This window comes from Mercurialis annua, linkage group LG3 (genome assembly GCF_937616625.2).
Source record: "Mercurialis annua linkage group LG3, ddMerAnnu1.2, whole genome shotgun sequence".
Classification (NCBI taxonomy): domain Eukaryota; kingdom Viridiplantae; phylum Streptophyta; class Magnoliopsida; order Malpighiales; family Euphorbiaceae; genus Mercurialis; species Mercurialis annua.
In genome coordinates this window covers 5465537-5488285 of record NC_065572.1, presented here as the reverse complement: position 1 = coordinate 5488285, position 22749 = coordinate 5465537, and the positions used below count along the sequence as shown (strand labels likewise).

General features: G+C 39.7%; 1 protein-coding gene across 3 annotated transcripts; it reads right to left on the bottom strand.

Annotated features, from left to right (window-relative positions):
* Positions 1-744: 744 nt before the first annotated feature.
* On the bottom strand, positions 745-22407 carry LOC126673654 (8-hydroxygeraniol oxidoreductase-like). Of its 3 annotated transcripts, XM_050367884.2 has the most exons (8): positions 22301-22407; positions 22077-22219; positions 9482-9519; positions 9000-9405; positions 8451-8687; positions 8139-8297; positions 7070-7162; positions 3597-3720 (listed from the first exon to the last, which is right to left on the bottom strand). In XM_050367884.2, the coding sequence occupies exons 1-8, from the start codon at positions 22335-22337 to the stop codon at positions 3688-3690; spliced, it is 1146 nt and encodes a 381-aa protein (XP_050223841.2). In that variant the 5' UTR covers positions 22338-22407; the 3' UTR covers positions 3597-3687. The 3 variants fall into 3 exon arrangements, with proteins under 3 accessions (XP_050223842.1, XP_050223841.2, XP_055961102.1); XM_050367885.2 differs by lacking the exons at positions 7070-7162; positions 8139-8297; positions 8451-8687; ... (2 more) ...; positions 22077-22219; positions 22301-22407 and adding exons at positions 745-998; positions 1564-1722; positions 1871-2107; ... (1 more) ...; positions 3409-3446; positions 3828-3918 and having other exon boundaries at positions 3578-3720; XM_056105127.1 differs by lacking the exon at positions 3597-3720 and having other exon boundaries at positions 6761-7147.
* Between the last annotated feature and the right edge of the window lie 342 nt (positions 22408-22749).

Sequence of the window (22749 nt, the reverse complement as noted above, 5' to 3'; positions counted from 1 at the left end):
AGTAAAATTGGTTTTATTAATTTCTAGTAGAAACTAAATAAATTGTACTATCTCAATATTTTAAATAAAAAAGTCACTTGTATTTTATAATATCAAGGAAAATCAACTTAGCATCATTTTCAGAGTCACTTGAATTCGAATTTTTTTCACATCGGTGACGATACTCATTACGGTATGCTCTACTAAAAATGTTGAAAAAAATATATGAAAAAATCGTGACTAGAATTAAGTTTAAAAAATTTGAAATTTAAGTTTAAAAATAGTGAATGTTTATGAGAGAGAGAGAGAAAAAATGAGGAGAGAGTAATGGAGAAGAAAGCCACCACAGCATGTGTTACTCTTTTCTTTAATCATGTGCCACATGTAAGGATAGGATTAAGTAGGTGTTTTGTGTAATAATTTACCGTTTCCAGCTTTGTATTGTAAATGTCAACTTAGCATTTAATGAAAATAATTAGCACACTTAGCATTTTTGTAAAGATTCAACGTTTTTAGAATCTTTGTGTAATTTTTCCTATTTTATGTGTATCAATTAAAATGGCATATTTTGGTTTTACATATTAAGTCCGAAAAGAAAGATGTTCACGTAAACTGTTCACTTCAGCCAAAATATGTTTCAGTTTGTGAGGATGTCGATTATATATAACATTAATGAAAAACTATCAAGAAAAATAAATTAATAGCCATCAATTGAAAGAAGAAAAAAATTCAATAATGTATAACAATCAATACAAGAAAATAAAAATTATTATTGTGCCTGAAATAAAAGCTCTTATTAAATTGGGTATAGAAGACATCACAAGATTTAATTTTTGAAAGACAAACCAAAAGCGACCTTATTGATTGAAAAATAATATATGATATAATACAAAAATTGGTTCAATTATTCAAATCTTGATAAGAACTTTGACACAATTGGGCTGCTTTACTAGTTGGAATGCTTTATTGATATCTTCCAATGCTACTTCATGGGTCAATAGCTCATCAAGATGCAATTCCTGCTTACAAATAATGCAAATACACACTTATTTGACTACATTATTTTCCACTCATTTCAATATTTAATCAACTTCTAGACTAACCAAATTCAAACGATTTTTCAGCGATTTAACTTTAGTTTAAAAAGTATTTAAATTTAGTATGGTACTAATTAAATCGATATCAAATTTGAGTTAGTTAGATCAACTGCTGAATCTTATTAAAACATCAAAATATTCATACTCAATAGATTCACGAGTCTAATCAAGATTTATTTATTTATCTTTATAATTTTACATATATTAAGATAATGGTTTTGTTTTAATGTTAAAAATTTAATTTTAAAATTTATACACCCAAAACTCGACCGATTTGAATCAAAATTTGATGTTCAAAGTTAAGTCAAACTCGACGAATCTATAATTATTTAGTTTGATTCGACTCGATTTCACCTATATTTCTAAGATTAATAATCTTTTTGGATTAATGAACTCTCCTAAGACTCTAATTTAAAAACTTACATTTTTTAAAAAAATTACTATTAGGGCAACCAAAAGTTGTCAAAAAATGTCACAGAAAAATTACCTTATTAGTGCATTTGTCGAGTAAGAGAGGGATGTCAGATTTAATCTTAAGTCCTCCAAAAATACAACCCATCAGATTTCCACCACAAAGAAGGGGGAGGAAGCTGATTTGAACATTTGGTTCGGTTCCTGCTCCAACCACTATTGTTTTTCCAATTCCCTAACAATCATGCAATCTAATTTTAAAAAGTTTCCAGCAACTTTTATACAATATTCTATTGTGAATAAAGTTAAATTAAAGTATGTAAATGATCATTTAAAAAGTTGAGGTGTGTACGTGAACAAAACTATAAAATTGAGGGGCGTACCTGTTTTGTAGCAAGAAGAGATTCGTTAAGTAAAGATGGGACACCAGTACATTCAAGGCAATAATCCACACCTAATCCACCTGTCATTTGTTTAATCTGTTCTGAAATTGATTTTTCTGATTCATTAGGATTAATAAAGTCAGTCATTCCAAATACCTCCCCCTTTTCTTTTTTTCTTTCATTTGTGTCCACTCCAATTATTTTAATTGCCCCTTCAATTATAGCTGCCTCTATTGCCTGCATTTCATAATTAATAATAGTTTTATTTCTGATTAGTTATACTAGAAAATAAAATTTGGAACTTTATAACTATATAATGAATCATCTTGAATCCATTTTATGCAATATATGATGCACATAGATTTTGATAAAGCCGCATTATCCATTTTTTCATATATTTTTATGTCCGAAACTCATATGAAGCGTTTTGGAGTCGTTCTTTTTTAATACTAATAAATGTTTAATTTTTTCTTGTTTTAAAAGATCATTTGAATATTCGGTTTAAAATTTCAATGCATATCCAAAAAAAATGTGAGAATTTTTGCTTACTTTTAAGAAAAGAAATGAAAATAAAAATTTGACAGACATACCCCTAGGCCAACCGCACCAAGGCCAATAATAGCAACACTGGACCCTTTTTCAACATTGGCAACTTTCCAAACTGAGCCAAATCCAGTAGAAAATCCACAAGACAAGAAGCTGGCATGAGCAAGATTGACACGTGGATCAATCTTGACCACATAATTGACATCAACTACAGTGTACTCAGACCATGTTGAGCAAGATAAAAGATGATACAATTTCTGCCCTTTAATCGACATTCTTGAAGTCCCATCAGGCATTAACCCACTATAATTTAAAGGGTATTTTAGGCATAAATTGGTCTTTCTTGAAATTGAATTGCATTTTTCACAATCTTGGCATTGCCCAACATAGGCTGGCATTACAATGTCTCCTTCTTTTAGATCTTTCACTTCATCTCCAATGCTCTCCACAACTCTGCAATTATGGCAAACCTGATGATAAGCACTTTTAATTGGGGTCAATTAATAGACAAAATGATACTATATATTTATAATTTTGATCTTTTTGACACCCATATTTTCTTAAACTAATTGGACAATCTCATATGTCAATTTAACGAGTTTGAACAATTATATTTAAATTTATGTTCAATTAAAAGTACGAACTTTTTCTTTTCTACCGGTTGGACTAATCATAACGTAAGCAAATCCCGTTGGATCTGGATATATTTGTTTCAATTAACAAAATCAACGGATCAAACTGTCAAAATATGTTTTTAAGAATATATCTATCAATACGATTAAAATTATGAATATATATAATCATTTTGTCTAGTTATTATTAGCTCAAATGAAGTTAAAATTGATGTTTTCTCACTATACATTGAAAAATAAATTTTAGATGTTAGATAACTGAGATTTTCATTTTGATTTAAAAATAGTCAAAATATTTGAAAAATAATAATTATTATAACTTAATCTCACGGAATGATAGTAATTAAGCGATTAACTTACCCTACACCTTCATGACCAAGAACTCGAGGATAAACGGGCTGAAAGAAGAAATGCACACGTAAGACGTTCAAACTTTTGATTAATCCTTCAAATAGATTAATAGTAATATAGAAGGAGATTTATTGTTAAAAGATGAAAATTAGTAAAGTTGAGAGAAATTAGTACTAACAATTGGAAAACCATGAGAGCACAAGATATCTGTATGACAAAAACTAGCATAAAGCATTTTAAGTCGAACTTCAGAAGATTTAGGAGGATCTACTTGTATATTCTCCACCTTCAATTCTTCCCCATCACCCCAACATACAGCAGCTGCATAAAATAATTAATTAGAAAGCATATGACAAACAAATTTATAATATGTAAATATGTTGTTTATTTAATAAGATGAGGGTGTGTATGCATATTTAATTACTTACCTTTGCATGTAATAACTTGTGAATTGCTGCTCTTAGTGGTCATTGTTGTAGAAGAATGACACTAGTATTGTAGTATTCTATGAGATACTTGATTTAGAATTAGATGGCTTTGGTCATATCATTTTGCATGTATTTATAGAAAGGAACTTCTCTCTAGTATAACTGCTATTTTTAGTAAACATAATTTTAATTTTTTTTAATAAAAGTCACTATTTATTATCATTGATCCAAAAAAATGAATCGGTCATAATGTTTAATAAAAATATAAAAAATAAAGATAAATTTAAAATATTTATTGTGTGCGAAGAAGACAATTACTTTAAAATTTAATGGAGAAACAAAAGAATAAATAATAAATTTTTGATTTTTAACACTAAATAAGAATATATTATAATTTTACTATAATTAAAAATACTTTATAACGTTTTTCACATGTTATACTCTTAGTAAAACATATCTTTTCCATATCTTTTGTTCCCCTCATAATTACTGTTTTTGTTTTCTAAAAATATTTCAACCAAGGTTAGAGTACTGATATCAAATTGTGATGAGTCAGCATATCAATTAATGATATTCATTGGATGGCAATGGGGCGGGGTGGGGACGGGGAAGCCATCCCCATCCCCATCCCCGTGTCTATGGGGAATCTCCATCTCCGTCCCCGTTTAATTAATGGGGATAAAATCATCCCCGTCCCCATCCCCATGGATTCCCCATCCCCATGGGGATCCCCGTTCCCCGTACAATTAAATATAATTTATAAATAATTTTATTATTTTCATAAGATATTTGAAAAAAAAAATCATTATAGAAAATACTATTATCTTTTATAATATTATATATTTAAAACTAAATAGAAACTAATAAAAAAAATTATGTTAAATTATTTAAAATTATAAATAACATACTAAAACTTATAATATAACATAAATATACATAAATATAAATCGAATTCCCATGGGGACGGGGATGGGGATCCCCATGGGGTGGGGACTATACTCCCCGTCCCCTCCCCATCTCCGTGGTTGGGGAATGATTTTCCCCCATCCCCGTATCCATGGGGGTAATTGGTGGAGATTCCCCGCCCCATTAGGGGCGGGTCCCCACGGGGAACGGGGAATCCCCTCCCCATTGCCATCCCTATTTAAGTCTATCGCATTATTTATGGACTAAAATTATCACATAATAACATATCATTAAAATAAGAGCAAATTATTATAAATCCCATCATATTTGACATAATTCACACTTTAGTCCCTCCTGTTTGAAAACTAAACTATATGGCCCCTCACTTTTGCTTCCGTCAATATTTCAGTCCCTCCATTTATTTTTAGTGTTAGTCAACGAAGTTAAAGGACTTATGGGTAAATTAATTATCAAAATTAAGGGATGAAATCATTGACAAAAACAAAAGTGAAGGGTGAAATCGTTGAAAAAAATAAAAGTGGGGAACTATATAGTTTTTTTGACTTTGTTGACTAACATCCAAAATGGACAGAAGGACTAAATCGTTGACAAAAATAAAAATGAGGGGCTATATAGTTCAATTTTCAAATAAAAGGGATTAAACTGTAAATTATATAAAAAAATGAGGGGTGTCATAGTAATTTACTCTTAAAATAATGGCAATCTTATAAATTTGTTTATTGCTTATTTACACATTTTAATAATAATATTATAAAATTGTTATCATTTTAATGACGTGTCATTATTTGATAGGTTTATTTTATAGATGACGTGATGGATTGAGTCTACCAAAAAATTTCTTTTTATTATAATGTTTATTTCATGCATTAATTATATCATGTCAAATTTATAAATTAATGAGAGTTTAGTTCATGAGACCGCGACGGGATGAGTGGAGCAGCCGCGATACGAAGTTTATTTGCAATAGAAAATCTTTTAATTATTATTTAATTTTTTTATTATTAATTTTTCTATATAGTTAACGCACTATTGGTTTGTTGTACAAATATGACGCAACTGTTGCATGCAATGATTTTTTTTTATTTATTATTCTCTTTGTCCCACAAATATAAGCCACCTTTCTATTTTGGACATTCCAAGTTATAGATCACCTTCTATTTTTCGTTAATAATTTTAAAATTAAAAATTTTAATTACTCCTCATAAATATACATTGTTATTTTCAATTTAATTAATTTCTCCATGTTCCAATATGGAATAAATGCCAATTTTTAATATTAATGTAAAATATATCAATACAGAAATTAGTCATTAAAATATTATTTATATATTTAAACAGTTATTAAAGGCTAAAAATTAGTGTCTCATTGGAAAAGGAGCTACTGCTTTAGGATTTTTTTTTAAAATAATAACTAATAATTAAATTAAATTTATTAGTTTTTTTAATTTTTTAATTTTTTTAAAAAGATGGTATTTTTGACTATTTATAACATTTATGTTTAATTAGTATATAGGTTAAAAATAAAGGATTATTTTATTTTATTTTCAAATAGAAAGAGTACATTTAATGTTTTTAATGAAAACTAAAAACCCAAAATTGAGTATAAATGACTTTTTTATAAGATTAGGGTAGAAAAAAAAATCAAAGTGGGGTTTTTTTTAATACATATCTTTCTTATTTATATAATTTGTATTATTAAACTTAATACTAATAATTATTCGAACAATGACTACTAAATTGCTTGATGTTGAAAATGGGATTTTCCGATACGATTGGGTATGTGAATGAATATATGAAGCACGGAAACTTCGATAAAGTTGCGTTTTCCGTTTCGGAAACGTTTCGGAAACCGGAAACTCTTGGACACCCGTACGAAACGTTTCGGGCCGTTTCCGTAAATAATAAAAATTAAAAATTTGTAAAAAAATTTAAAATTATTACCCACAAATAAAAAAATCTAACTAGTTATCTATAAATTTTACATTCGCATTACCCACAATACATAAAATATACTTATTTGTGTTGAATTATATTTTTTTTATATATATATTTATAAAATTTTAAATATTTAGTATATTAAAATGAATTATTTTGTACCAAATTCACTCAACCAGTTCAATTGGCAATCTAACCAGTTGAACCGGTTGAACCTCGAATCAGTGACTTTATCGGTTTGGCCACCGATTCGGTCACCGGTTCGGTTTTTAAAACAACGCTAACCAGTTCTTCTATTAATGGACAAGTTTAAACACAAAATATAATGTCTCTGTTTTCTGCTTGCTTTAGTTTCTATGTGATTGAATGTTGATGAGAACCTTGACGCAATGAGGCTGCATGGCCAGTCGAAATGCTTCATTTATATCTTCCAATGATACTTCATGTGTCAATAGCTCATCAAGATGTAGCTCCTTCACAAAAGTAATGTAAATCCACCATTATTTCAATCTATATTATCCATTCAATTCAACAATAGAAAAAGGCCAAATCCATTTAAAGGTTCCTGTATTTTATACTTTTTTTCTAGAGATCCTTATATTTCAATTTTATATTATCTGGTCTCTCTACTTATTTATTTTTTTATTTTCCAGATCCTTTTTGAGCTTTTTTCCAGTCCTTTTGTATGACTGGAGGAAAAAAATTGTCGTTCCTGTACTTTAGTTTTTTTTCTAAAGATTCTTATATTTCAATTTTGTATTATCTGGTCCCTCTACTTATCTATTTTTTTGTTTTTCAGATCCTGTTTGAACTTTTTTCCAGTCCTTTTGTATGACTGGAGGAAAAAATATTTGTAAGTAGAAGGACTGAAAAAAACTCAAAAAGGATCTGAAAATCGAAAATAGGTACATAGAGAGATCAAATAATATAAAAATAAAGTATAAGGACATCTGGAGAAAAAGTGTAAAGTACATGTACCTATAGATGGATTAAGTCATAAAAAAGCATCTAAAATGTAATTTTTATAATGGTAGCAATTTATTACGAGTCAAGGGACTTTAATTCTAATCAAGTTTGAGATCTTACTAAAGATGATTTTCTATTAGCTAATGGGAAGTTTTCAAAAATTATAGAAAACTGTAAAACTATTCAAAAAAAATTCTTAATTTTTAAAAATACTTTATAAGTATAAAATTTTCATTTTTACACTTTCATTTTTGCCAACAAAAAATGTCTCGCAGATTAATATCTGATACTTTCAAAAATATATCGTTGATGTATTTCTAATACATTTTTTATATGAAGCGTAAAAAGTAGTAAAAAGTAAACTTTTTAGATCTAAGTAAAAAATGGAGAGTATTTTTTTTTAAGAAAAAGTATAATCTTAAATTTCTTGATCGATTTTAAGCTAATGTGTAATTTTATCCAAAATTATGACAAGCAAATTACCTTATTCTTGTATTTGGAAAGTAAGAATGGGATGTCAGATTTAATCTTGAGTCCTCCAAAAATAGAACCCATCAAAGTTCCACCACAGAGAAGGGGGAGGAAGCTGATTTGAACATTTGGTTCAATCCCTGCTCCAACTACTATTGTTTTTCCAATTCCCTAACAAATCACGCCATTTAATTATATAAAATGTCCAACATTAATTTGTACAAAATGTGCTATTGTTAACAAAGCTTAAATTTAAGTATGTAAATGATCATTTTAAAAGATGAGGCGCTAAAGTGAATAAAATGCTAAAATTGAGGGGCGTACCTGTTTTGTAGCAAGAAGAGATTCATTAACTAAAGATGGGACACCAGTGCATTCAAGGCAATAATCCACACCTAATCCACCTGTTATATCTTTAATCTGTTCTGAAATTGATTTTTCTGATTCATTAGGATTTATAAAGTCAGTCATACCAAATACTTCCCCCTTTTCTTTTTTCCTTTCATTTTTGTCCACTCCAATTATTTTATTTGCCCCTAATATTTTAGCTGCCTCTATTGCCTGCATTTCAAAATTAAGAATACTCTTTTTGAGGATAAATGACCAGTCTGCTCTCTCAACTTATCAATAAAGATCAAAAACATCAATCTTAACATCATCTTCTTTTGACAAAAACCTCAACAATTTAACAAAGAAAAACATATAACTTTTTATCTTTATTCATATTACGCTCTTCGTTGATTTCTTCTAAAAAAAATAGTGAAACGTGATAAAGGGATATTTCAATAAAATTACATTTTATTGAAATATTTTAAAGGATCCGTAAATAAATTTTTTCGATTAGATTGAACGGTAAACACGTATGATACATACCCCTAATCCAACAGCACCGAGGCCTAGAACAGCAACACTAGATCCTTTCTGAACATTGGCAACTTTCCAAGCTGACCCAAATCCAGTGGAAAATCCACAAGACAGGAAGCTGGCATGAGCAAGATTTAGAGTGGGATCAATTCTGATAATATAATTGGAATCAATCACAGTGTATTCAGACCAAGTTGAGCAGAAAAAAAGATGATATAATTTTTGGCCTCTAATAGACATTCTTGTAGTTCCATCAGCCATTAACCCATTAAAATTAGTTAAAGGGTATTTTAGGCATAAATTAGTTTTTCCTGAAATGCAATTTTCACATTCTTGGCATTCCCCAACATAGGTTGGTATTACAAAATCTCCTTCTTTAAGATCTTTCACTTCATCTCCTAAACTCTCCACAACCCTGCAATAAAAATCTAATTAAAGAAAGGTTATCAATATTTAAACTAACTACTAGCAGAAATTAATAATTAACGTACCCGACGCCTTCATGCCCGAGAACTCGGGGATAAACTGGCTGCAACAACAAGCATATGAAAAATAATCAAAATTCAATCTCTCAGAAAAGGCCAAAAAAAACTCGGATGGACTATATTGTACAACATAACAATTTGATGATTGAAGGAGATAATGATGTAATTTCAGGGGCAATAACAAAAAATATCCATATATCTAATAACCTAAATAAAAAAAAATCTCAATTTAAACAATTGATAAAATTGAACCAAGGTCACTGTTAATCTTATAAGTTGATTTAAAATTATTAAAATTAAAAGTTTCATTTGAATTTACTATTATAAAAAATATTTAAATTTGTAGACAATCAAGCAGATATCTAATTTAACTTTTTGAACGGAGAGTCAGAAATAGTAGTGATAAATCACCAAACAGGATCCGAGCTATAACGACCTGCACACCACAAACAGACAGAGGTCAGAAAGAACTCCGGTGGGGGTCACCGGACGTTCACTCCGACGCTCAAGTAAGATTTGAGGTAAAGGAAGAAGAAGAAGAGAAAAGAGAGTGCTTAGAGTAGAGAAAAAGAAATTACCTAGGGTTTGTCCTTAAACCCTCTATTTATAGTTAGGGTTTAAGGACAAACCTGCCTTGCTGGCAGGCTGTGAGCCCAGTGGTCCCAAGAATCAGTTATGCTGACGTGGTAGAATATCCCTGCGGGTGGCACGGGTTGTTAGGTGTGTCAGAGGGAACATTCCTCACGTACCTGTCAGAAGATCTTCTGTGTTCCCAGGATCTGGTACACGAGTGAGCGCTCTCGGGCAGGACCTCGGAGCCCGGATATCTTGGGAGTCAAGTTATCATGGTTCCTGTATCTGAGAGCAGCTCAGAGCTCGGACCAGATGGTCCAGTCTTTCGGGCTCAGGAGCTCGGAGCTCGGCTTAGGTCTGAATTGGACATACTTCAGAGCTCGGGTACGATTCTTGGTCCGACCTTATCAGACATGATTGTCTCGGATGATGTTTGAATTCCCATCGATCCGGTGACCCCCCAAGTCATGCGTTCTATGATTTCAAGAAGGTCGGGAATTGTTACCAGGTCGGTAAAATGCTTGACTTAGCGATGTTCGTTCCTGGCGAGGTTGCTTCGCCCCTACTAGATGTGCTACGTTATCACTAGTCCCCCCCAGTGCGTCGGATATTTATGTCCGAGATGGTGAGTTTATCCGGGTTATTAGGTCACGTGATTCTGGGCGTGCTTACTTTGTTTTTGAGTGATCTCTGACACCGAGCCGCTTGTCAGGGAGATGGGTGAGCTGAAACGGCTATGTGAAAAGACCTGTCCTTTCGAGTTGGCGTGCATGACAGCTGTTTGGGTGGGTGTCTTAAATGGCGGTTGTGCTTCAGCGCACGTCTCAGCCACGTGTTTAGCAGTTATTGCTAGTGCAATTTTCTAGGAGACGTTATGAGTGGAAAGAGAGAGAAAAATTAAAGGCGTGTCCTTTCAGTTTCCCTCTCTTTTCAGGTATAAATTTCATTTTTCAAACCTTTAGAGACTTTTTCATTTCTCTGTTTCTCTGAGTTAGACAATTAAAAACTTATAATTTCTCAGTTCATCGCCTTCTGAATTTCTCTGTTTCTCTGAGTTTGAAGACCTTTTTGTTTGTTCTTCGCATCGTTGGGGAGATTTTGCTGGTTCTGTTAATTGAAGTTGTTCGCTGCTGTGTTCATTTCTTCTTGCGAAGGATTTACTGTGCTCTGTTGTTTTCTCCAAGGATCATCTGTGCTATATACAAGTGAGTATTTCTGAGTTTTTGCTTTAGTTCTTTGTTTCCTTCAGTTTTGAATACGTGTTTGAATTTCTGTGTTCTTAGTGATAGGCTTCTGGTTGTGTGCTTGATTTTTGAATTCTGCCTTTGTAATTCTGTTTTTGGATTTCTGAATCATAGAGAGAATGAACTCCCCTTGCGTTTTGTAGTCTGTTGATTTTCAAAGATGGATGAAACTCGTTCGTGTTTGCCTTGTTTTATGTGTTTCAGTACTGTGATTTGCTAGATCTTTTGTTGTTGATTTCCAGAAATTGAAATGCCTTGTTGTGTTTGAGTTTATGTTTTGCTTTGAGCGATGAGTTTCCAGAAATTCTGGAAATTCATCGTGATGTTCTTCATGTTCTGATGGTTTCACCCCTTAGGAACTCTGTCTTTGATCCATAATTTCGATTCTGCTATAAGTTTATCTAGTTTTTCTATTTGAAACTTGTCTCATCCGAGCTGGTTTCTGTGTCTATAGGTATGTCGGGTGAAACCTTAGATCATGAAGAGGGGAGGGGTTATGATGATCACGGTGTGGGCACAGACGAGCCGTCTACGGAGTTCGTAGTCGTTCGTCCTCTCCGAGGTAACACCCCGGATGTGGAAGAGACTGGGACCTCTCAACCTTTACCGGTCGAGAAAGGGAAAAAGAAGAGAAAAGCTCCCGAGGCCAGCGAGAAAAATGATGACCGTGATATCAAGGCCTCTCAGTGCACCCGGGGTTTTCTGAGAGCAGTACGGGAAACGTTCAGTATTCCTGTCGAATACGAGCTGTCTTTGGTGCCCGAGGGGCAAAAGCTGAACGACGTGCCTCCTGCGAACACCATCATGCTGACCCTGGAGCATTTGCAGTCTGGGATCCGGTTTCCCCTGCTCGAGCACTACAAGGAGTTGAGCCGTTACTTCGAGGTGCCCTTGTCGCAGATTCACCCTAATGGGGTTCGACACTTCTCTTGCTTCTTGAAGCTCTGCGAGAAGACCGGGGTGGTGCCTAGCATGAGGTTGTTCTGCTGCCTGTACCTCATGTCCCTCAAAGACCGGAACCATTTTGCATACCTGCAGTTCCGGAGCGAAAGGAAGGCTGTTCCCGGGGGGTTGGTCTCTGGAGTGATTGATTCACTCCGGGATTTCAAAGAAGATTATTTTCAAATTTCCCATCCTTCGGCCTTTGATGGGATGGGTACCTCGTGGGTAACCAAATGCTACAAGCCGGAGAAATGGTTCCACATCCCGGGACCTCTGGAGGATAACGACATCGCGGCCCTTCGGGATGATGCCCCCCCGGGGAAAAAAGCACAAGCTGATGACTTGTGCCCGAAGCTTGCTTTTGACTATTGGAAGAGTTCAGCGCCCGGTGATGGGGGTTTGTGACTTGTTCTGTAGTCTTGTTTGCTTAGTCTTGTTTTTTTTTTTTTTTTTTTTACCTTGAATTTTGTTACTTGTGTGAGTACTGACTTCGTTGTGTACATTTTTGTTGCAGTGAACAGCCTAGATCTGAGCAAGCTAGCCGGGAAGAAAAGAAAGAGGCCGGCGAGCCGAAATGTAGCCCCGGCTCCTGCTCCGGTTCCCCGAGCTACCGAGGTGCCAAAGTCACCTGCTGCCAAGGCACCTGCTACCACGGGTGTTCCTGAAGAACCCCTGCGGGGTGCTGATGCTATCCCCCTCCGAGTTCGTTTACCGGAGGGGATCGAGGTGCCGGTGGGTGCCGAACCGGTCGGGAATATCCCGTTCGTGAACCTGGACTCCACCGAGACGGTGGATGGTCCCATCCGGGGCTCGGCTGATCCCCAGGGGGCAACTCCTGCGCCCGCTGGGCAAAGTTCTAGGGCTCCTCCAACTCGGATGCCTGATCTTCCAGACATCTCGTCGGGGTCGAGCACCACTGCTCCGGGTCCTCAGACCATCACTCGAGCCAGCTTCGCCGAGTGGGTCAGCAGGCACAACGATGGTCGACCAGCTACCCTGCATGACCTGGTCATTGCGGGCGACGTTGCTCGTGTGACCACTCTTCCTGCTGACCGAGAGCACTACAAGTCCCACCAGCCTGAGAATTTGTGGGCTGTGGTTTCCTCCTTTTGCCTCCAGGTAAATATCTTCTATTCTCATCCTTTTACTTGTTTTGTCTTTGTTTTTATTTTGATTTGTGTTTTTTGTTTATTGCAGGCCTCGCAGATGGCCTACATGGCCGATCAAAACCAGAGCAAGGTGGAGATCGACCTGACACTGGCCAAGGACCTTCTTCTGACCGAGAAGAAGAGGGCCCGGGAAGCCGAGAGGAGGGCTTCCGAGGCAGAGAAGAAAGCTTCTGAGGGGGCTGCCCTGGTTGCTACGCTGGAGTCTCAGTTGAAGAGCTCCGAGGATCGCCGGGCTGAGGACCTCGGTGTGCTGGAGAAGCTGCGAGCTGAGGTGACTCAACTCGAGAATGACAGAGTCCTGGCCCGGGACGATTTCACCAAGCAGCTGGCCGACTTGACGACTCGGAACGATCTGGCTTCTAAGGGTCTTCGGGAGACCGTGGCCGACCAGAAGAAGCAGATTGCTGAGATCACCCAGCGGGCTGAGAAAGCGGAGGCCGAGGTGAAGGAAGTCACAGGCCGGGAAGAGAAGATTTATGACGACTTCCGCCGCATCCTCTATGTCAGCGAGGTTCAAGCGGGCGAGTATGTCCGAGGTCGTTTCGGAGCCGATGTGGATGTTTCAGACTTTGTTCTGGACATCGAGGAGCTGGGTCGGCGAGCCAAGGAGCTGCCAGAAGACTATGATGTGCCCGCCGACATCGAAGACTACCTTGCTGATGACCAGGAACCGGGCTCCAACCCTCCTTAGATAGTTTTTTCTTTTTTGCCTTGTAATTTTTGAACAGTTTTTGTAACTCCTGAATATTGAGCTTTGAGCTCTCTTTATAAGATTGAATACTTTCTTTTGTATATACTTGTTTTCTTGAATGAGATTTCCTTTATTTTGTAATGTCGAGCTCCGAGCTCCTTTGTTATACTTTGAATATTTTTGCAAAATTTGATCACTTTGGCCTTTATATACATCTTGTTTTTTACTTGCCTATGTTCTCTTTGTTATACTCGTGTTATTTCTTTGAATGATGTTTTTGTTTTCTATTTTTGAAAATTTTGGTTAAGTATGTGACAACACGTTTGCATACTTAATTCAAACTAGTTTCCGAGCTGGCTCCAGTAGTGTGGACTTTTTCTATCCTCTTGTTTTCATATGTTGGTTCTTGGTTGTTCATAGACCAAGTTTAAGCAAGTTGCTCGGCGTGGATAGCCTATTGTCTTGGGACAACCCGGAGTTGTTGTTGCTCGGGGTCGAGAATTGCTCGTAGTACGTTGGTGGTATCTAGCCCGTTTGTGGCATATAGCTCGCTGGTGGCACTTAGCCCGTAGATGGCACATAGCCCGTTGGTGGCACATAGCCCGTAGATGGCACATAGCCCGCTGGTGGCACATAGCCCGCTGGTGGCACATAGCCCGTAGATGGCACATAGCCCGCTGGTGGCACATAGCCCGTAGATGGCACATAGCCCGTGGATGGCACATAGCCCGTGGATGGCACATAGCCCGTGGATGGCACATAGCCCGTGGATGGCACATAGCCCGCTGGTGGCACATAGCCCGTGGATGGCGCATAGCCCGTGGATGGCACATAGCCCGTGGATGGCACATAGCCCGTGGATGGCACATAGCCCGTGGATTTTTTACCGAGTAGAGTGCTCGGGTTTTGGAAAAGACATAAATTCTTTTTAATCTTTTTTATTCATTGAGGGGAAAAACTTATGTTTGAGTTTTACAAAGGCCTAACTCAAACATAAGTGAAAAAACCCCTAGGTACCTCGAAAAAGTAAAACAAGTAACTATTGATAGTATTTCCGAAGAACCTGGGAGTTCCAAGTTCTCGGAAGCACTCTGCCCGACATGTGTGCTATTTTATAAGCTCCTGCTCGTCCGACCTCAGTGACTTGATAGGGGCCTTCCCAGTTAGGTTCGAGTTTTCCCACTCCAGCATTTCCCTTAGTAATGTCTGCCCGTCGTAGGACCAGATCGCCAACTTGGAAACTCAAGGGTTTAACTCTCTTGTTATGATACTTAGCCATTCTTTGCTTGTATGCTTCGATTCTTAGCGCTGCCTGCTCTCTTCGCTCTTCCAGTAGGTCTAAGCATAATTTCTGTTCTTCCACGTTCTTAGCCTCATCGAAGAACTGGACCCTTAGAGTTGGCATCCCGATTTCCACCGGTATCATCGCCTCGCACCCATATGTTAGAGAAAACGGGGTGTCTCCTGTGCCTGCCCTTGGCGTGGTTCTGTAAGCCCATATGACCTTCGGTAGCTCTTCCAGCCACTGTCTATCGAACTCCCCCAGCCTGGCCTTGAGCCCTTTTAGGATCGTCCGGTTGGTTACTTCGGTCATCCCATTGCTCTGTGGGTGAACTACTGAAGTGAAACGTAAGTCAATGTGCAAGTCGTTGCAAAATTCCTTGAAGGCTCGGCAGTTGAACTGCTTTCCGTTATCAGTTACCAACGCTCTGGGTATACCGAAACGACACACGATTTGCCTCCAGAAGAAATCCCGGATCCGAGCTTCTGTGATGGTGCTCACTGCCTCTACCTCGAGCCACTTAGTAAAGTGATCTACTGCCACTATCAAGAACTTTTTCTGCCCCGTGGTTGGCGTGAAAGGCCCCAGGATGTCAATTCCCCACGTTGCAAATGGCCAAGGACTAGTAATAGGGCACTGCTCTGTAGTAGGAGCGTGTCGGATGTTCTGGTGCCTCTGACAGTTTTCACACTTCTTTACTATCTCCTCTGCCTGTCTGACCATCAAGGGCCAGTAGTAGCCCTGCAACACTGCTTTCTTTGCTAACATGCGAGGAGCTATGTGTGCCCCACAAATACCTTCATGTATTTCTCTCAACACATACTCCCCTTCTTCTACCGTCAAGCATCTCGACCACGGGTGGGTGAATGACTTTCTGTACAAGACTCCGTCGAGGAACGCGTAGTACGGAGCTTGTCGCAAGATTTTGTAGGCTTTATCTCTATTTTCTGGCAGAGTTCCATCCATCAGGTAGTGGGCTATACCTTGCATCCAATTTTCCAACGGCTGAGTTAGAAAAATGGTTTCATGGTTGTCGATACTGGAATGCTTTTGAACAGAGAAATGAGCCCCCGGTATTTTTTCGTTCACTGTTGCTGCTTTGGCTAATACATCGGCCTCTTGGTTTTCCAAGCGAGGAACTTGCTCTATCACCCATTTTCCTCCGAGCTCCTGAATCTTGTTCAAGAAGAACTTGACTCTGTCCACGTATCTCCTCATTTCCGAATCCCGAGCTTCAAAAGTACCCAAGATTTGGCAAACGACTAACTGAGAATCACTCCTTATCGTTACGTGCTCGGCCTTGACCACGTTTACCATTCTCAATCCGATCAACAGAGCCTCATACTCCGCGGCATTGTTGGATGCCGGGAAATCGAATTTTACCGAGCTTCGGAGTGTGACTCCGTGAGGGCCTTTCAAGACTACGCCCGCTCCAGATCCATCCAGATTTGATGCCCCGTCGACTTCTAATACCCACCGTAGAAGTTGTTCGTCGGGTTCCTCAGGTTGGTCGCTTGCTGTGGTCTCAGCTATAAAATCTGCCAATACTTGTGCTTTCAGAGCCGGTCTTGGTTCATACCGGATGTCATATCCTCCCAGCTGGACCGACCAGCTGACCAGCCGTCCCGACATCTCTGGCCTCTGCAGCGCCTTTCTCAAAGGTTGGTTCGTACGTACTACAATGATGTGAGCCTCGAAATATCTCCTTAGTTTTTCCGCCGCCACCTTCAATGCCAAAGCAAATTTCTCAATTTTTGGGTATCTGACCTCCGGGCCTTTCAAGACTCTACTGAGATAGTAAACTGGGGTTTGCAGACCCTTATCCTCCTTCACAAGGACTGCTGCTGCTGTCTCGTCATTCACCGAGAGATATAAGTATAAGATTTCTCCGGGCTCAGGTCTACCTAGCACCGGGGGTGTGCTGAGGTAAACCTTCAGCTCTTCAAAAGCTGCGTTACACTCCTCTGTCCACTTGAAATTCTTTGTATTCTTCAGGATTTTGAAAAATGGCAAACATCGTTTGGCCGAGCAACTCATGAATCTGCCCAACGCCGTTACTCTCCCGTTCAACTTTTGTACCTCCTTCACCGAGCTGGGTGCTTTCATGCTCATCACTGCCTCGATTTTCTCCGGGTTGGCCTCAATGCCTTTCTCCGAGATGAGGTGCCCTAGAAATTTCCCCGAGCGGACTGCGAAAACACACTTTTCTGGATTCAGCTTGAGGTTAAAACCCTTCAGCTTTTCAAAAGTTTCTGCCAAATCCTGTGCGTGATCCTCGATCCCCTTAGATTTTACTACTATGTCATCCACATAAACCTCGACATTTTTGCCCAGTTGATCTTTAAAAACATGATTCATGAGTCTTTGATAGGTTGCTCCAGCATTTTTCAAACCAAAAGGCATCTTCTTGTAGCAATAGGTCCCCAGATCCGTTGTGAAAGCTGTTTTTTCTTCGTCATCTTTACTCATCGGGATCTGGTGATATCCCTGCGAAGCATCTAAGAAGGCATAGACCGCAAATCCGCACGTCGCGTCCACCAGTTGGTCAATGTTTGGCAGAGGAAAACTGTCCTTTGGGCAGGCATTGTTTAGATCAGTGAAATCTATACAAAGCCTCCATCTACCGTTGGACTTTTTGATCAAGACTACATTGGCCAGCCATTCAGGGTAGTCTACTTTCCTGATGAACCCGGCTTTCAAGAGCTTCTCCACTTCGTCTCGGATAGCAATCTGTTTCTCTAGAGAGAAAGTTCTTTTCTTTTGCTTGACAGGCTTGCATTTTGCATCCACGTTTAACTTGTGCGAGATGATCTTAGGGTCTACCCCCCCAATATCCTCTGGCTTGTTGGTAAACTCTTCCACATACTGTTTTATCCGAGCTATGATAGCTTCCCGGTGCTCGTCTGGCCAGTCTACGCCCAGCTTTACATACATCTCGGATCCCTCTGTAAGTTCAATCGTTTCTAAGTTTTCTCGGGGTTTCTAAGCTTTTTTCTCTCTAATGAGTAGCTCGGGTGTATCGATGTTCATCGTTTCCACCGTGCTGCCCATAGTGGCCATGTAACATTGCCTAGATAGGGTTTGGTTTCCCCTGATAGTTATGACCTCGTTTTTTACTGGGATTTTCATCATCAAGTAACGAATACTAGTCACTGCACCTGTGCTATACAACATAGGTCTACCAAGAATACCATTATAAGCAAGAGGCATGTCAACTATCATGAACAGTGAACGTACCTTCCGTGTTGGTTCCGCCAGGATTCCCTCTGTTCCGTCCTCCTGAGGTATTTCGATGCCGAGCTCTAAGTCTAGCTCGACCATGCCCTCTGGGGTGACCGGAGCTCCCCCCAGCCCCAGGAGAGGAATGTTCACAGGCTTGAGGTCAGTCTTGGATCCTCCCATTGTCAAAAAGACTGATAGAGTCAACAAGTTAACCGAGCTTCCATCGTCCACCAGCAATCGTTTTACCCATTTTGAACCAATGATGGCCGATACAATCAAAGCGTCTTCATGAGGAAAATCTACTCCTTTCGCATCCTCTGGCCCGAAAACAATGTTAGGCCATGGCGACCCGGTAGATACCGACATGACCATCTTTTGCTTTTTCTTTCTGCGTTTGCGACCATACTCGGATTCTGAGGTTCCTCCTGAGATAGTGTTGATTACTCCCGTGACTTGTGTTTTCTTTGATGGGGATTGGGCTTCCCTACTCCCCCCGGGCTCCGACCTGACCGAGTTGACCCTCGTATTTCCTCGGTCTTGGCCCTCCTTGGCCACAACAAAATGTTGTAATCGCCCCTGGCAGACTAATTTGTCTATCTCGCTTCGCAAACGTCCACATTCCTCCGTTTCGTGGCCATAACCATCATGAAAATCACAGAACTTGGATCGGTCTCCATCTTTCACTAGCCTTGGTGGATAACGAATCTCTTCGTTGTTGTGCTTGATCCAGGATAGAATCTGCTCCCTTGGCGTGTTAAGTGGCACGTATTGTCTCGGTACTCCTGCTCGATCCACATATCCTTCCGTTCCTCCGCCAATACTGAAACTTGGCTTAGGTCCAGGCCCCGTGCTTGGCGGACTGGTCTGAGCATTGAATGGCTTGTTACCTCTGTACCCCGAAGTCTCGTTCAGAGGTCGGTACCGATCTTGGTTACGGTTAGATCCCTGAGTGTTCTGTGTTTTACTGGGAACCGGGCTAGCCGTCCCATAAGACTTCCTCTGCCTTTCCTCGTCAAGATTGATATAATTCCAAGCCCTGTCCATCAACTCGGTGTAAGTGTCAACCGGGTTGGTGATCAGGCTATCTCGGAAGACTTGCATGCTGGTGTTATCTTTCATAGCATCGATGGCGGTATCATCATTCAAATCTTCTATCATGATCGCCTCGGCATTGAACCGAGCAATGTAAGCTTTTAAACTTTCTCCCGGTTTTTGAAAGCACTTCTTCAAATCACTGGATCTTTTCTTTCGTTCGATGCTCGGGGCAAAATGAGTTTTGAAAGCCATAGCAAGCTCCCTGAAACTAGTAATAGAGCCCTCCTTGAGGTTCTGGTACCACTTTTGCGCCGCATCACTCAACGTCGAGGGGAACACTTTGCACACTGTGGCGTCCGAGACACTTTGAACTCCCATGGCAACTTGAAAGCAACTTAAATGAGTCATCGGGTCGGATTTACCGTTATATCTGTCAATGGGCGGATATTTAAACTTATCTGGAAATGGGTCATCCCATATAGCCTTTGACAAAGGGCTAGCAATGCCACAGGTAGTAAAAGGTCGAGACTCTGCCTTGTGCCCTTTGTGCCTATCCAGCTCGGCCTGGACCAGACGAGTAACCTCGTCATGCAAAGTTTTCTGATGCTGAGATGCTGCACCCGAGCTGTGAACACTCTCTGCCCCGTTTCTCCTGACCGGTGGGACTCCTGCCCTCGCGGTCCGCAGAGGATCTGCCTCCGGGTCTGGGTCTCCCCTCCCCAAACCAGCGTCACCGCGCTGTGTCCCCGGTGGTAGATTCTCGTCTTGCACCCCCTCCCTTCGAGGAGGAGGAGGATCATTCCGACCTTCGTCTCTCGGAAAAGGGCGATCATGCCGACCTTTGTCTCTCGGCAGAGGGCGATCATGCCGACCTTCGTCTCTCGGCAGAGGGCGATCATGCCGACCTTCGTCTCTCGGCAAATTAGTGTCACGATGATCTTCGCCTCTGGGTGCTTGATGCTCTGTGGGACCTCTAGGTCTGGGTCGTGGGTGATCGCTCCGACCTTCCTCTCTCGGAGGACGACCATCCTGAAACTCAGCAGCTTGGGGTGGGGGGGCCACGGGGGTGGCCGAGGGATTGTAACTTGGGTAATACTGGGACATGACTGCAAAGTGCATCTGCTGGGCCTGGTGCAGCTGGCGAGCCATGTATTCTAAATATTCTTGAGCTTGTAAGACCGCCGGAGGTATATCTTGCCCAGAAGTTGTTCCTGTTCCCGTAGCCACCAGTGTAGCGTCTACCGGGAAGTTGAGTTGAGTGGGAGACAAGGTATTGTGGAGGAAACTCTGAGGCACGGTGGTTCCTGGGGTTGATAAGTGGGTGTGACTTGCATCTGAAGCAAAAGGGTTCGCCCTTGGATAGTTTTCCAACCCATATAAAGGCACAAATCCAGCTCCACTGCCGGAGGCCCTGGATCCTCCCACCTGAGCATTCGCCGGAGGAGTTAAGCCAGTGATCACAGAGGTCCGACCACTAGCAGAGACTCCACCAACCAAGTTAGTATCGGTAACCGTAGTTCCCAGAGGATCTACCCTGTCCAAAACAGGATCATCAGCCATTGTTTCTTGTCAAGATCTGATCAGCAACGTCAAGAGAACCAGAGTAGAACAGGGGAATACAAAACGGATTCCCACAGACGGCGCCAAGTGATAAATCACCAAACAGGATCCGAGCTATAACGACCTGCACACCACAAACAGACAGAGGTCAGAAAGAACTCCGGTGGGGGTCACCGGACGTTCACTCCGACGCTCAAGTAAGATTTGAGGTAAAGGAAGAAGAAGAAGAGAAAAGAGAGTGCTTAGAGTAGAGAAAAAGAAATTACCTAGGGTTTGTCCTTAAACCCTCTATTTATAGTTAGGGTTTAAGGACAAACCTGCCTTGCTGGCAGGCTGTGAGCCCAGTGGTCCCAAGAATCAGTTATGCTGACGTGGTAGAATATCCCTGCGGGTGGCACGGGTTGTTAGGTGTGTCAGAGGGAACATTCCTCACGTACCTGTCAGAAGATCTTCTGTGGTCCCAGGATCTGGTACACGAGTGAGCGCTCTCGGGCAGGACCTCGGAGCCCGGATATCTTGGGAGTCAAGTTATCATGGTTCCTGTATCTGAGAGCAGCTCAGAGCTCGGACCAGATGGTCCAGTCTTTCGGGCTCAGGAGCTCGGAGCTCGGCTTAGGTCTGAATTGGACATACTTCAGAGCTCGGGTACGATTCTTGGTCCGACCTTATCAGACATGATTGTCTCGGATGATGTTTGAATTCCCATCGATCCGGTGACCCCCCAAGTCATGCGTTCTATGATTTCAAGAAGGTCGGGAATTGTTACCAGGTCGGTAAAATGCTTGACTTAGCGATGTTCGTTCCTGGCGAGGTTGCTTCGCCCCTACTAGATGTGCTACGTTATCAAGTAGTAATTTAGAAGAAAAAGTTAAAAATTACTAACAAATGGAAAGCCCTGGGAGCATAAGCTATCAGAGTGACAAAAACTAGCACAAAGCATTTGAAGGCGAACTTCAGAAGATTTAGGAGGATCTATTTGTATATTCTCCACCTTCATTTCCTCTCCGTCACCCCAACATACAGCAGCTGCATATATTATGTACTTTATTTAGCAAAATCAAACTATATTATATACTTTATTGTAACACATCATTAATTTCTACACACCTTTACATGTAATAACTTGCGACTTGCTGTCCATCATTGCTATAGCAGCAGCAACAATATTAATTTTAGATGCTAGTAATAGATTATGAAGTTCTGATGTGTGTGTGTATATATATATATATTAGAGGGGCGTAATTTTTCTTAAAATCAATAAAATTAAAATAGGAAGAGATGAAAAATAAACGGAAAGAAATGTTTTATTTTTTTTTACTCGACTGATTTATTTAAGTTCTAGAGAGAGAATGCTAAGAAGGAGACAATGTTTAGGGGTTAGGGAGGGGTAGTTTTCGGCATTTCGCCGGAAAATCACCTCTTTTAATCCTTTATATCTATAATTCTTTTTAGATAAAATGCTCCATGAAGGATTTTGCTTGTTTTTTTTATATATTTTTTGTTTGTTTAGTGTCTATATGCAAATCATTGGTTCGATCAAATTTTTTAGTGTTTAT

Excerpts from the sequence above, each read along its gene's own strand:
- LOC126673654 (XM_050367884.2), bottom strand. The coding sequence starts at position 22,337 with ATGATGGACAGCAAGTCGCAAGTTATTACATGTAAAG. Across the intron at positions 9,520-22,076 it reads GCTCCCAGGGCTTTCCATTT|CCAGTTTATCCCCGAGTTCT; the intron begins GTTAGTAATTTT and ends TTGTTGTTGCAG. Across the intron at positions 8,688-8,999 it reads TCGGTGCTGTTGGATTAGGG|GCAATAGAGGCAGCTAAAAT; the intron begins GTATGTATCATA and ends TTTGAAATGCAG.